Source organism: Pleuronectes platessa, chromosome 24 (genome assembly GCF_947347685.1).
Source record: "Pleuronectes platessa chromosome 24, fPlePla1.1, whole genome shotgun sequence".
Classification (NCBI taxonomy): domain Eukaryota; kingdom Metazoa; phylum Chordata; class Actinopteri; order Pleuronectiformes; family Pleuronectidae; genus Pleuronectes; species Pleuronectes platessa.
In genome coordinates, this window is record NC_070649.1 from 8,297,703 (window position 1) to 8,310,347 (window position 12,645).

At 39.6% G+C, this 12,645-nt stretch overlaps 1 protein-coding gene across 1 annotated transcript; it reads left to right on the forward strand.

Annotated features, from left to right (window-relative positions):
* The first annotated feature begins 2,295 nt into the window (after nt 1-2,295).
* Nucleotides 2,296-9,942, forward strand: gyg2 (glycogenin 2). Its single transcript, XM_053417182.1, has 9 exons — nt 2,296-2,575; nt 4,111-4,246; nt 4,707-4,881; nt 5,813-5,975; nt 6,686-6,812; nt 7,228-7,417; nt 8,351-8,467; nt 9,395-9,514; nt 9,628-9,942. Exons 1-9 carry the CDS (start codon nt 2,569-2,571, stop codon nt 9,751-9,753), a joined length of 1,161 nt encoding a protein of 386 aa, XP_053273157.1. The 5' UTR covers nt 2,296-2,568; the 3' UTR covers nt 9,754-9,942.
* Nucleotides 9,943-12,645: the final 2,703 nt, after the last annotated feature.

Below are 12,645 nucleotides of genomic sequence, written 5' to 3' on the forward strand. Positions count from 1 at the left end.
GAACAAACATGAAGTATACAAAAGACAAGCCCTCTACCTAAATCCTGGTCCTACTCCCCTGACTCATTGGTCACACAAAAACAAAACAACACTTCACATAACCAGAAATACAGCCCGAAGGCCACCCATAAAGACTAGTGAACTAACAAAGGGAAACTGTGGGGCGTGCCCAATGAAATAAAAATATAACAAACTCAACTACGGCCCCACAAAAGAACCCTCATATACAAGTCAATATAATACAGCAAGAGGCGGAGTGATCGCATTCAATTTTGACTTATTTATGTGCCAACATTTATTGTAAAGATTGTTTTTGCCCTTCTGTTAAAAAAGAAAAAAACTTAATAAAAAAAAACGACATGTTTATCTCTCGTCTCATGAGCTGTACCTGCAAAACAAAAGAACTGATAAAACAAATCACCACACGATTGGGTGATTGGATAATTGCATGTATAAGCAAACTAAATGGCCGCTATCATAGAGATCATTGGGAAAATGTAAATTATTGATTGCAATCTAACTATTGTAACCAAAAAGGAACTGGGAAAATATAAAATCTTCGCAACCAAAAACACCCCTGAACATCAGCACTGCAATAAATGCTTTTTGCAAACAAGGCAAGCTAACATCACTTCACAGCTACAGTAACCGACAGACTTTATCCAGATCCAGAGTAATCTTATATACTGCATACTATGCTGTGCTGTTTAATGAACAGTAGATGTCACCAAAGCTACCACAGACCTTTTTACATACAGTCTAGACAACACACCCATGTCTGTAATGTGTATGGAAATCCAGCTGCGTCCTGTCACATGACAGTATGTCTAATTTTCCAAAATACACAAAGACACTTATCTCGTGCCAACGTAACCGACTGTGCTGCTGACTTACACTGAGCCTAAATCTCCATCTGCAAACAGTGTTGGAACACTCTCTATTTGTTGTGTAAAGTAACATTATTCAACATGTTAGCACAAGGTTCAGCTGTCTCTTTAAGCTTTGCAGTTCCTTCCCAGTGATTTTATAACTTCAGAGCATCTCTCCTTCAAAATAAAACTCTTTCGTGGTGGGATCATATTTAAAGTTGCTCCAAAAGTTGAATCTGTTTTGTTGCCATCATATTATTTCCCCCTTCTCTGTTTTGTTATTGTCAGGGTTTTGTTAAGCAGGTGGACCCAAGATGCAGAGGCAGAGTTTGAAACTAAAAATGTCCTTTTAATGGACAATGTCAAACAGAGAAAACAATAAACAGAGAGTTCTCAAAAAAGTCCAAACTAAAAAGAATAAAAGAGCAAACAGGGGAAAACACGAGGGACTTACTACAAGACAGAGATGACGCAGAGGACGACGGGGACAGGAGACGAGGCAATGAAGAAAAACGAGAAGCACAGAGACTTATATCCACACAGGGAAAGCAGGGGCAATTGGACACAGGTGGAACAAATAAGGACTGGTGCAGACAATCACAAAGACAGGAAGTGAAGAAATAAAACCCACCAGGAGCAGAAACTACAAAATAAAACAGGAAACAGAACACAGGGAGTGGAAAAGCACGAGACACAGACACAACTCCTAAACAAACATAAACACAGGGGTAAACATGAAACACGAGGAGGTAATAATTAAACTGGATAAACAGTCAGATGACCAAACCATGAAAGTTATCTGATGGCATTAGAGTTCAGTATAGCTCCAGTCATCAAGTGCAGAGGAGGAGAAATGTGTTCCCTTTCGTCATCAACACAATTATTTGAAATACATTATAAAATACAGCAACATTTTACAAATATATATATATATTGGTCAAATCTAAACTGTCATTTTGTCTAATTTAGACAGTGAACAATAATGCATGTTTTTGAAAACTTATGAAACAACAAAAAATACAAAAAAGTTCAGCCCCAGCTGCCTGATTGGTATGGGTTGTCCTACAGTACATATCGTCCTATATGTACTGTCTTTTGTAAATGTTTGATATTAAGTCACTTCTGTCCGTTTTATAACCTGTTCATAGGGTGTTCATTAAAGACAAGAAAGGAGGTTCAGTCTAGGCAGAAAGTTGAATAAAACGTAAACCCACATTTACTGACTTTTGTTTCTCCCGGAGCATTTACCCATCTGACCTTCATACATGACCTTTAGCCAAAACTCCTACAAATCCAACAAAATGTATTGTCTGCATTTGCAATGAGATTCGAACGCGGGGATGGTTTTTCCACAATGTTTTGCCGCACCACTCGTGTGCGGAAGGTGAAAGTGAATGGACAGTGTACGAGAGGGACATTTTGCACAACTTTTGGACAGAGCTCACTTTCTACTGGTTGACCGATCAGCTGAACAAACAGACACCACAACACACACTCTTCCCTCGGCTGTTTAAAACAGACTGAGATGTGACTTTGCGTGCAGCGGGACGTTCATGCTCAGGAGAGGTTTCCGGGAAAAGCTGGTGTCAAGATGCAACTGTCATCTGGGCAGGTGTGATTGGCTACTTCTACAAGACTCTCTGAAAAGGCTTTTGCACGAAAGTCAAGCTACTTCCTGGCCTATTTAGTGGACATTAAAATGTCAGGTAAGTGATGTTTTTTATTTGTTTGCAATTCTCTCTTGTTTCTTCTCTCTGAGTTTTTAAATATAAAGAGCACTCATTAGGCCATGTGACAAACAATACTATAATACAATACTATTTTCTATAGTAAAGCTAGTACTCTGTGCCAGGAAGTTAATACTAAAACTCTCTGCCCTTTAGAAATCACCTGAACCACTTCACCCCCCCCCCCCCCCCTGTCAATTTCCCCAAAATTAATTATAGATCCCTAACAAACACAAGCTTCATTTAAAAAAACGTTTTCCTTTTTACAACTTTATCGTCTCTTTTTTTTTTTTAAGGTTAGCCGGAAGCAGAGCTGTACTTACTTTAGATCTCCAAGGACTTCTTTAAATATATATTATATATTCTAAAGTCAAATCACAATTTTATTCCAAAACAATAAACAATGCTGGTCACATCTAACTTCTCTTTCAGACTATTTACTCTATTGTTAATGCTACTACCAACCACTGCCTCAAATTTCTTTTTAGATTTCTTCATCCGTAAAACTGATAAAAGGAGATCTTATATCTCACTCTCTGACTCGGATCCCTGTCACTCATCTCCCAGTTGGCTGCATCCTGTACTTTGCCCTTCTGGTGCCCTCCGAGTTGACTGAGTTGGTCTTGCATCCGACCTCTTGTCCCTGACTTCACACCATCACTTCACTTACAGGAGGTGTTCAGAACAATCTGTCCACTTACTCTGGCCATAATTAACAGCTGTTTAAAAAATGGAATCGTCCAGTCCTGTATTAGAACCCGGAAGAGTAAAGACCTTTATCTTGTGTCTTTTATTGCATGTTTCTCTTCCACTTCTTTTTATACTTTATTCTATCCATACACCTATTGTGTCTTTTCAATTTGCCATGTTTGTGGAGTCTTCTGGCTCAACTCCTTTTGTTTTAAACTTTCCTTATAAATAAATCGGACTTAACTTGACCGTTTGACCAATGATCATTTGGACACTTTTATTGTGAAGAAAGACATTTAGTAATTCCTCAATATTTGCCTCATTATAGACAGAGCCTGACAGACAATGTAAAATATACTCTGATCGTTTTTTAAATGATTAAATGATTACTGGGCTTTTTAGCCTAAATCAGTGCAGATTAATCTCATTTCATTTACATGAAGAATCTGCAATATGTTTCTTGTGATTGGCATATAAATCATGTTTCACAAAGAAACATAACTGCACAAACAACTGCACAAACAAAAACAAACAATAGGTTTTAATTCACAGAAGAAATATGTCATTATTACACGTCATATTTAGTGTGCTTGTTCTTTTTTAACACTATCCACGTGTCCTCCCCTTCTGACATCACTGTAGCTTCTAATATTCAAGCACACCCACACGGATGTTTATGCAAGTTTATGTTCAAGTTCTACAGTTTGGGTCGAAGATCAGTTCAAAGAGTTAGGACACCAAATAACTTAAAGTCATCAACTCAATCACTTTAGACGGACGTATCAGGCTCACTCTAAACCTGCCATGTGATCATTCTCTCGCAGATGAGGCCTTCATCACCCTGGCCACCACAAACTCCTACTGCAAGGGAGCCACAGTGGTGGCGAGCAGTTTACGGAGGCATGGGACAACTCGCAAGATCATTGCCATGGTCACACCAAACATCTCAGAACAGTCAAGGTGGGTGTGCAAAATATTCCTTGATCCCCTGACAGACACTGGCCTTTAACCAGTTTAATGAGTATTAAACTGGTTACAAGTTGGAGTATTAATGGGGGTTTTAGTTCACTAAGTTAGCTCTGTCTCATTTTATGGAACATGCTGTTGAAGATTTAAGAAGCTGCTTCATCATGCTGTGTGTGGCAAACCCTTTTTATTAGTAATAGTATCTTATTATCGCAATATCTCATATTTAACGTAATAGTTAATTGCTATGTGGAAAAGTGAACAAATTGTTTACTGCAATTTAAAATTTGTATCTGGTCATTGTGTAGATTTGGTGATTTGCTTAATGGGATTTATTTACTTGTTTATTTCCTTGGCTGGTGTGTTGTCAAGCTTGGTGGTAAACACATTTTAATACTGGTAACAGTGGCTAACCTCAGGTCTATATTGACCCGTGTGAAACGCTGTCCAACAGACTCGGCCTTGAGAGTGTGTTTGATGAGGTCATCCTGGTGGATGTGATGGACAGTGAGGACCGCCTCCACCTTTCACTGCTGGGACGTCCTGAGCTCGGCATCACCTTCACCAAGATCCATTGCTGGACTTTGACACAGTACAGCAAGTGTGTCTTTCTGGATGCTGATACACTGGTGAGTCAGTTGAACATTTAGTCACGGGTTAAAGCAGCATGTGGAAAACGTTTATGATTATTTCAGAGATCATTTCTTAACCATTAAATAAACTACTAGCGACACGTTGTAAATCACTCAAAAAAAGAAACATTAGAAGTGTTTATGGTACGCAAAGCGATTAGAGCGATAAGGACAGTTTCAGACATTTTGAGTCTTCATCATTAATTCCTGGAGTTTAAAACAAAGTGCTCATTTTCTAAATGAACAGATTATATGCCCCAACAGATAACACAGCATGTGTTGTGCATGCACAGGATGTACAGAACTGATCAAACTGGCTGATTAGGTGATCAGAGTCTGTCTTTAAAGTTCATCTCTTGGCCAACATCTCTTTGTCAGTCAATAAAGCCATGTATCAATGAAAACACTGATGTTTGGGGACAATGTCTTGGAGGATGTTGCTACTGCAGCTTCTATCTCTGTTTGGTCAGTGCAAACATGTACTCATGTCAGGTGGAACAGGCATGTTTGAAGGCTGAACTCAGTCAACACAAATGGAGATAGTGTGTTCAGGTCATACCTGCACTGACGCACATACATGAACAAGGACGGTTTTGTAGTCTAAGTCTATAGTGAGCAAATGTCACTATTTTCCTGGACCTTGAATTGATAATTTCTTTGATCTTCTTTGAACAAATTGGGATAATCTGAATGAGTTTAACTTTTCTAAGTCTGACAAGAACTGTTTAGAATTTGGTGGTCAAAGTTCAAGGGTCGAGGTCATTGTTATCTCCTAGAATAACATGTTTTGGCTATAACTGTATACTTATTATTATAAAACAGCCTTTACAGTGCATTAACTAAACCTGACATCATCATATCAAGCCATGCGTGCAACAGCTCTGCATTCAAATGAAACCATTTGGCCTCACATCCTCTGTTTCCTCAGGTGTTGAGTAACGTGGACGAGCTGTTTGAGAGAGAGGAGCTGTCCGCGGCGCCTGATCCCGGCTGGCCCGACTGTTTCAACTCGGGCGTGTTTGTCTTCAGGCCGTCTCTCCACACCCACGCCCGGCTCCTGGATCACGCCCTGCAGCACGGGAGCTACGATGGTAACACGTGATTTCATTTTTGGGGGTTCAGACTAATAAGCAGGGAACTGCGTGTCCTCTGAATTCTGACAACTGAATATCTTTATGAAAACGAAGAGGGGCAATAGAAGTATTTTGTCACAGCACATCACTATTCTCTGTTCATGTCTTGCCTCTTTCCAAACGAATGAAAATCATCCATGAAGCTTGATAGCTTGTCAACAGTGATCTAAAATTTGGCTTGATTCAGTTTTATTTACTCAAAATTACCGTGAACAAAACTATTTATCTCTGTATATTTATACCTTAAATTAATACTTTTACAGAAAATGTCATTGCCATCTCTGAAAATATCATTTGTTTGTTCTTCAGATATGTAATTATTTTCTCCTATTTCCTCTTCTCAGCGCAAAAAATAACATTATATGAAAATAAAGTTAAACATATATAGATGAATCATAATTTTACTGTAGAGTTAGATTTGCTTTTTTAACAAGTATATTGTGATGTTGTCTTTAGGCCTGTATGAAGTAAACCACAGTTCAGGATAATTATTAATTAATAATAACAACTCAGTGCCAAGTAATCTGTCCTGAAATCTGTCCCGAAAAACAGGTTCACAGACAACAGTTCCTCTTATTTCAAGGTGCTGAAGGCAACATTTTATCTATATATACATTATTTACATATGTTTTACTCAACCCCCCCCCACCCACCCCCTCTGCTGTAAGGAGGGGACCAGGGTCTGTTGAACTCTTTTTTCAGTAGCTGGCCGCTGGCAGACATCACTAAGCACCTGCCGTTTATCTACAACCTCAGTGCCAGCTCCATCTACAGCTACCTCCCTGCTTTCCAACAGTGAGTGTGCTCGAGGCCGTGTGTTTCATTGTGCTCAGAAGAAGCCTAGTTTTCTCATCAGTAAAATAAAGTATTTCATTTAGTTTATTACAACAAAGGCTCAAATTTTTTGTAATTTTGGTCATGCCAATCATTTGAATTCATCCAAGGAATATCTTCAGAACATGTATGATGATAAATGTGATTTGAACTCGAGTCAAAATTCAAAAGTAGATTAGTGTCAAACTAAACACAAGAGTTGTTTTTATATTTTCTTCTTTATATGTACAGATTTTCCATGGTAGAGTTAGTGTAGTGTTTACAAATTAAATTGCTCACTCGTGAAATTGTGATAGCTTTGTTACTAATCAAGAATTATGGTAATTGAACAGTTCTTGTTTGCAAAATGGGAAAATGCTGGAATTTCTTCCTGCAGGTTCGGCCACAATGCAAAGATTGTTCATTTCCTTGGAGGAGTTAAACCCTGGAGCTCCCGTCCGAGGGATGTCAACCACTCCAACCCCATGGGACGGTTTATGTCCCTGTGGTGGAAGGAATACCAGAGTCAAACAAAACCAGCTCCTCCAGGGAATCAGCGTGCCCAAGAATGGGATAAACCACAGCAGGTACCAACATCTCTGTGCTGTCCAAACTCTATGTCCCGTCAAGATACAGCACAATGACAATGCAATCTCATGAACTTAAAACTTCTTCAGACTCAGGTCTGTTCGGTTTGTACAGTTTTTTCAAAGCTATTGGGCTAACTAATATTATACACTTTGATCTAAAGGGGGAAAAAAAGACATCCTCATGTAACATGAATGCCTATAGATCTGGCAATGGAGCTTTAAGTAAAACAAATTATAGTCTACTCTGTTCTCAAACCAGTTTCTAGTTTTCATACTGGTAAGAGCATATTATAATAGATGTTTCAGTTCTTTGGAGACAGCTTGGATTGTATTTCAATCAGGAAAGACTACCAATGAAAATTAAGCAACATTTTATTTACTTAAACAACAAGAGGAGAAAGTGAGAGTATTTGGCAAGGGGATGAGGCTGTGTGTATTGTAGGAAACCCCCTATAGACAGTGATGGTTGTTGTGATGGGACGGAGAGAATGCAGCAGATGTGAATGAGCTGATGAGTGGAGGAGGGTCAAAGTGAGCAACTCAAAGAAGAGCTGATAGCAAGAGATAGATAGGTACTGTAGGTCAATAGTTAGGTTTTTAACTATCGATTACTCAAAGCTCCAATAGAGGAGCCACAGACTAAAGCTGAGAGCTGCATGATAGCTCTCCTTTTAATGTCCTCTCAGCACAACACTCCATGTTGTTGAACCATACAGAATAAATTAATTATGCGCCCTGTTTGGCACGTTTTCTCTCCAAACACTCCAACAGCACATTTCACCGATGACTCCCCCTCTTTAGCAGAAGGGTTTGCTAATCAGTCACACGAGCTGCTGTTAGAGTTTGGCCGGAACATGAACATGCAGACTGGAAGCCAAACGCAACACCCGGCCGTGCAGCCAGCACTCAACATCCTCTCTTGTGTTGCAGATCCAAGAACAGGACGCCAAGATGCCATTTAGAGAAAACTCGGACGGGTCCAATTCCCTGCTCACACATCTCATACCTTCAACTGAGGAGCCTCATCCACCGTCTGAACCAAAGCTGGTAAACTGACAAACCAAATCATTGATCTGTTTAACTCAATTATATCTGTTATTTGTGTCACTGTTGGATATATATATATACATATTTTTGTTTTTGTGCTGTAGTATCTTTATGAGTGTGTTTGTGCATATGTCTATTGACTGAATAGTTAAACGGTCGGAACATTATTTCCCCACATTTGAAGCACCTTTACATAAGTAAATACAATTCTTACCTATCAAATAGATGAGAGAGAGAGAGAGAGAGAGAGAGAGAGAGAGAGAGGGAGATAGAGAGAGGGAGAAATCCATAATAATAACCCCGATAACCTCTTACCCTTAAACAAATACTTTTTGAGACAATGGTAAATAGTCTATATTTATATAGCACTTTGCTAGTCTTGAACCAAAGATTATTATTTATTGACTTTAGTGCAAGGCACTGTGATTTTGATTAATCTAAAAGTAACGAGTGTTTGCTAATTCATCCATTAATTCACTTAATGAATAAGCCTGTTAACATAGCTGCTTTTGTTTATCATATATTATGTTGAATATGAAGGTTTGTTATGAGGCGGCTTCTTGTTAGTTCCAGTGGATGAGCCTGTTATTTTTTAAGAATTTGCTCGATTGCATCCAACTCCAACAAAAAACACAATAAGTTCGTCTATCATCTGCCACAGGCCCATGAGCCTCAAGTAGCATTTCTGTTATTTGTTTAATTATCTCAGCTTGATGCACAGTGTTTATAAGAGCTTGGACAATTAGCCATGAACAGACATCAACAGTTTTATCAAGCACTACCCAGTAAAACTGAAACAAATCCATTTTATATTTAAACATCACACTTCCTCCGCTGATGACACACCTTTAGCCATCGGTTATTTTACATCGGTATACACCAGTTACTGTTGTGTATCGATGAGTAACACAACTACTCTATCTGTAGGGTTCCCACAGAGACAACACACGTTTTGAAGAAGACACAAGCGCATGTGAGGACGCTGAGTTCCAGGACTCGCCTCCGGGTGCAGAGGATTTGGCGATTGGCACAACCGCTACGGAACCTGTACGTAACTTTTTCCTTTTTGAGCTTGAAACTTGAACCTTACATTCAGCTTGAACAGAGTTGAATGTTCCTTGTTGACAACTGATCTGATTTCTCTCCCTTCATGGTGGCAGGGGGAAGCAGACAAAGAGCTGGAAGAGCTGGAACGTCGCGCGCTGTGGGAGAATGGAAAGGCCGACTATCTGGGCAAGGACGCTTTCCAAAACATCCAGAAGATGCTGGACTGTTTCCTGGATTAAAACACACACATGAGAAAAACCTCTGTGACTACCAGTGTACCATTCCTGTTTTTCTTCTTGAAGACAGGGGTTGTTTGAATTTTCGACATGAAACCAATGCTATCAAGTAAATTGAATTATGAAACAACCCCATTTCTTAACATTAAAATCTTCTTTTCAACATGATATCAATAAACTAAATAAGTATGACTGAGCACTCTATAATCATGTACTAAGACTACTGAAAACATCTTGAGGGATGGCAGTGAAAGTGACCTTTCACAACCTTTCAGTTTAAGAGGAATCTTAATTTACAAACCCTTGTCCCCAATGGAAATAACAATTTTCTCACTGTCAAGTCAAAATTAAACAAATTACACTGCACAAAGTAATTTCATTTTTTTTTTTTAAGCATTAACATTTTCTCAAATTAGCTGCCCAATGTCGTAAAACGCTGTGACATAAAACTTCCTGGCAGAAAACCCTCACAATTTGAAAGACTTCACAGTAATTTCCTTCTAAAATCGGTTGTGTGTTAATTTTCCCACTAGGTGACACTGTGGCTCTTCTATCTGAGCTCTTTCCATTGCAAATCAGAGGAGCCAGAAATCCGATTAATAGATGTTTAACTGCAGTCGACAGCATGCTGTGTGATCCTTATCCAATGGCCACACAGTGCATGTCATTTTTCTCTCGTAATGTTGTGACAGCGATGGAAGACACTGTGCTGAGTACAAAGCAAAATGGCAGGAGGTGAGCTCGGGCTCAGCAGAACTCAGGCTGCTTGTGAAAACGCCTGGTGGTGATTGTTTCGAAGGACGACCTGGCACACTGTCACTGAGCGGCTCCATCTTGACTCTGATTCGTCAAGATTAAACAGTGAGCACCAATCTGGCATCAGGTTTCCGGTGACCGCCACATTGAGTAAGCTCTTAAATAAGCAAAAAAGGAATCTGAGATCTGTCCCTGCAGACACTAACATTCCATTAACAATAATCTAGTTAATCACAGCTTCTCAACCAAATAAAAAAAATAAGGGAAATATATCTTTATTTGGGGTTTAGCTATATATCTACACATTTGTATTCTCTCGGATAAACAGCAGCAAAGTTGATTGTGCATATATCTGCATGATCAGCTCCAGGAGCTTCAGACTTGAGGGTAACTCTGCATTGTAGTTGTGTATTAATTGAATAATTAATTCAATATAAGTAGCTTGATAACGTGTATGGCAGTCTCAGATAATTAAAGGCATAGATTCGTTAGCTGCAGTTCAGTTGAGGTTCAAAAATTAAATGTTTGGATGTGCCTCATGTCATAGCAAGAGGTCAAAATGTGGCCATGATTAATGTAGGCTACACATGTTTAAAACGGGAAGACTGCATGAACCTCAATAACAATGTCAAGTATTCTGAGATCAATTTTGATACTGCATTTGGTTTCAAAACATCTTGAAGAGCCAACCTGCTAACTGGCTTTCTAAGGTCTAGAATGAAGAAGGTTTAGATTCTATAGTTATGCCTAATGTAAAGCAGTGATTTGACAATATTAACATGCTGACAAGCTGATATGTTATTCACCATTTTACCATCTCAGTTACCATGTTAACAGTATCTTATTACAACCAAATATTAGCTTGACACATGAGCTGTGTCTCAATTCAGAGGCTGCATCCTTCGAAGGAGGTCCATGGCAACTCGACCACAAAGAGTTAGCAGAAAACAAAAATCTTGAATAATGTAATCAATACTTATACACAGGGAGCCCTCATCATCACTTGTGCAACCTATAATAACACCACACATGACCCCACAGAGAATTATACCATTCTGACCCCCCATACTATTTGTTTTAAAGTCAGGGGCCTACACCTATATGTGATTCCATGAAATTCCACCTTTGTCAGGTGCAAATCTCAAGGCAGATGGAACTGAACGCCGTGCTTGGTCAAATAACCAGAGCTCCAAGCTGTTTGGTTTAGATCAAGCACCTGGGTTCTGTTCTGTTTCCTCCCCTCTGCTGTTTAGTCTTTATTTCCAACATAAGTGATTCCCCCTCTCCTACTTCTTTGAGTTTGTTTCAATGAGCCAATAGTCTCGATAATGTCCCCATCTGGAACTCCTCTGTGTGTTAATGATTACACAAGCTTTCTGCTTGATGGAGTGTTTGTGATCCGGTGATTATAGTGGATGTGGATGAGGCTGTGTGTGTGTGTGTGTGTGTGTGTGTGTGTGACAAGGGAAAAAAAGGAGAGAAATTGTGTGTGAGTGCAGATGTCCAAGACAGTCGGTCCCAGATATCATTTAAGTAACGCTGTGATAACCTTCAGAACCATGAACCATGACTATTTTTGATTCATTCTTAAAGCCAGTCGGCTAATTTGACCAGCGGTTCAACCAGAGACTTTGGATTCTAATGACCCCTCATTTTTGTGATCAGGCTAATTGGGGATTTGAGAGTAATGGCAGTCAGCTGTGGAAGGGAATGTGGGGTGCACTCATTCCAAAGCTCCTGATGGGGGGTAGGGGGCTGGCGGAGCAGCTAGGTGGAGTTTGTCATCGCCGCAGCAGAAAGTCGACCAGGACTAGGCCACATACCGGATTCTCTAAATTAGACATGTGAGTTCTCTGCTTTTCAGGAAACAGATGCAAACTGAGGGACATCTGAGGTCAGTTTGTCGAGATAACCCTCCAGAGGATTTCGCAGCTGCTGATGCTGGCACTGTGTCCCAAACTTGTATATTAGCTCTAATATCTGTGAGTCCTATTGAACCCAAGCAGAATAAATTGAAGAGAATTAAGCACCATGATGGCCAACAGGCAGATGTGACCATTCCTAATTCCCAGAGTGGGGGGTGATCCAAATGTTCAGAGTTCACTGTACAGCTGGTGGAACCTGAGAGACTCTTTGGGA

Bases quoted from the DNA above. Each gene is read 5' to 3' on its own strand.
- gyg2 (XM_053417182.1), top strand. The intron at 6,813-7,227 runs GTGAGTGTGCTC...TTCTTCCTGCAG, and splicing joins TACCTCCCTGCTTTCCAACA to GTTCGGCCACAATGCAAAGA. The intron at 9,515-9,627 runs GTACGTAACTTT...TCATGGTGGCAG, and splicing joins GCACAACCGCTACGGAACCT to GGGGAAGCAGACAAAGAGCT.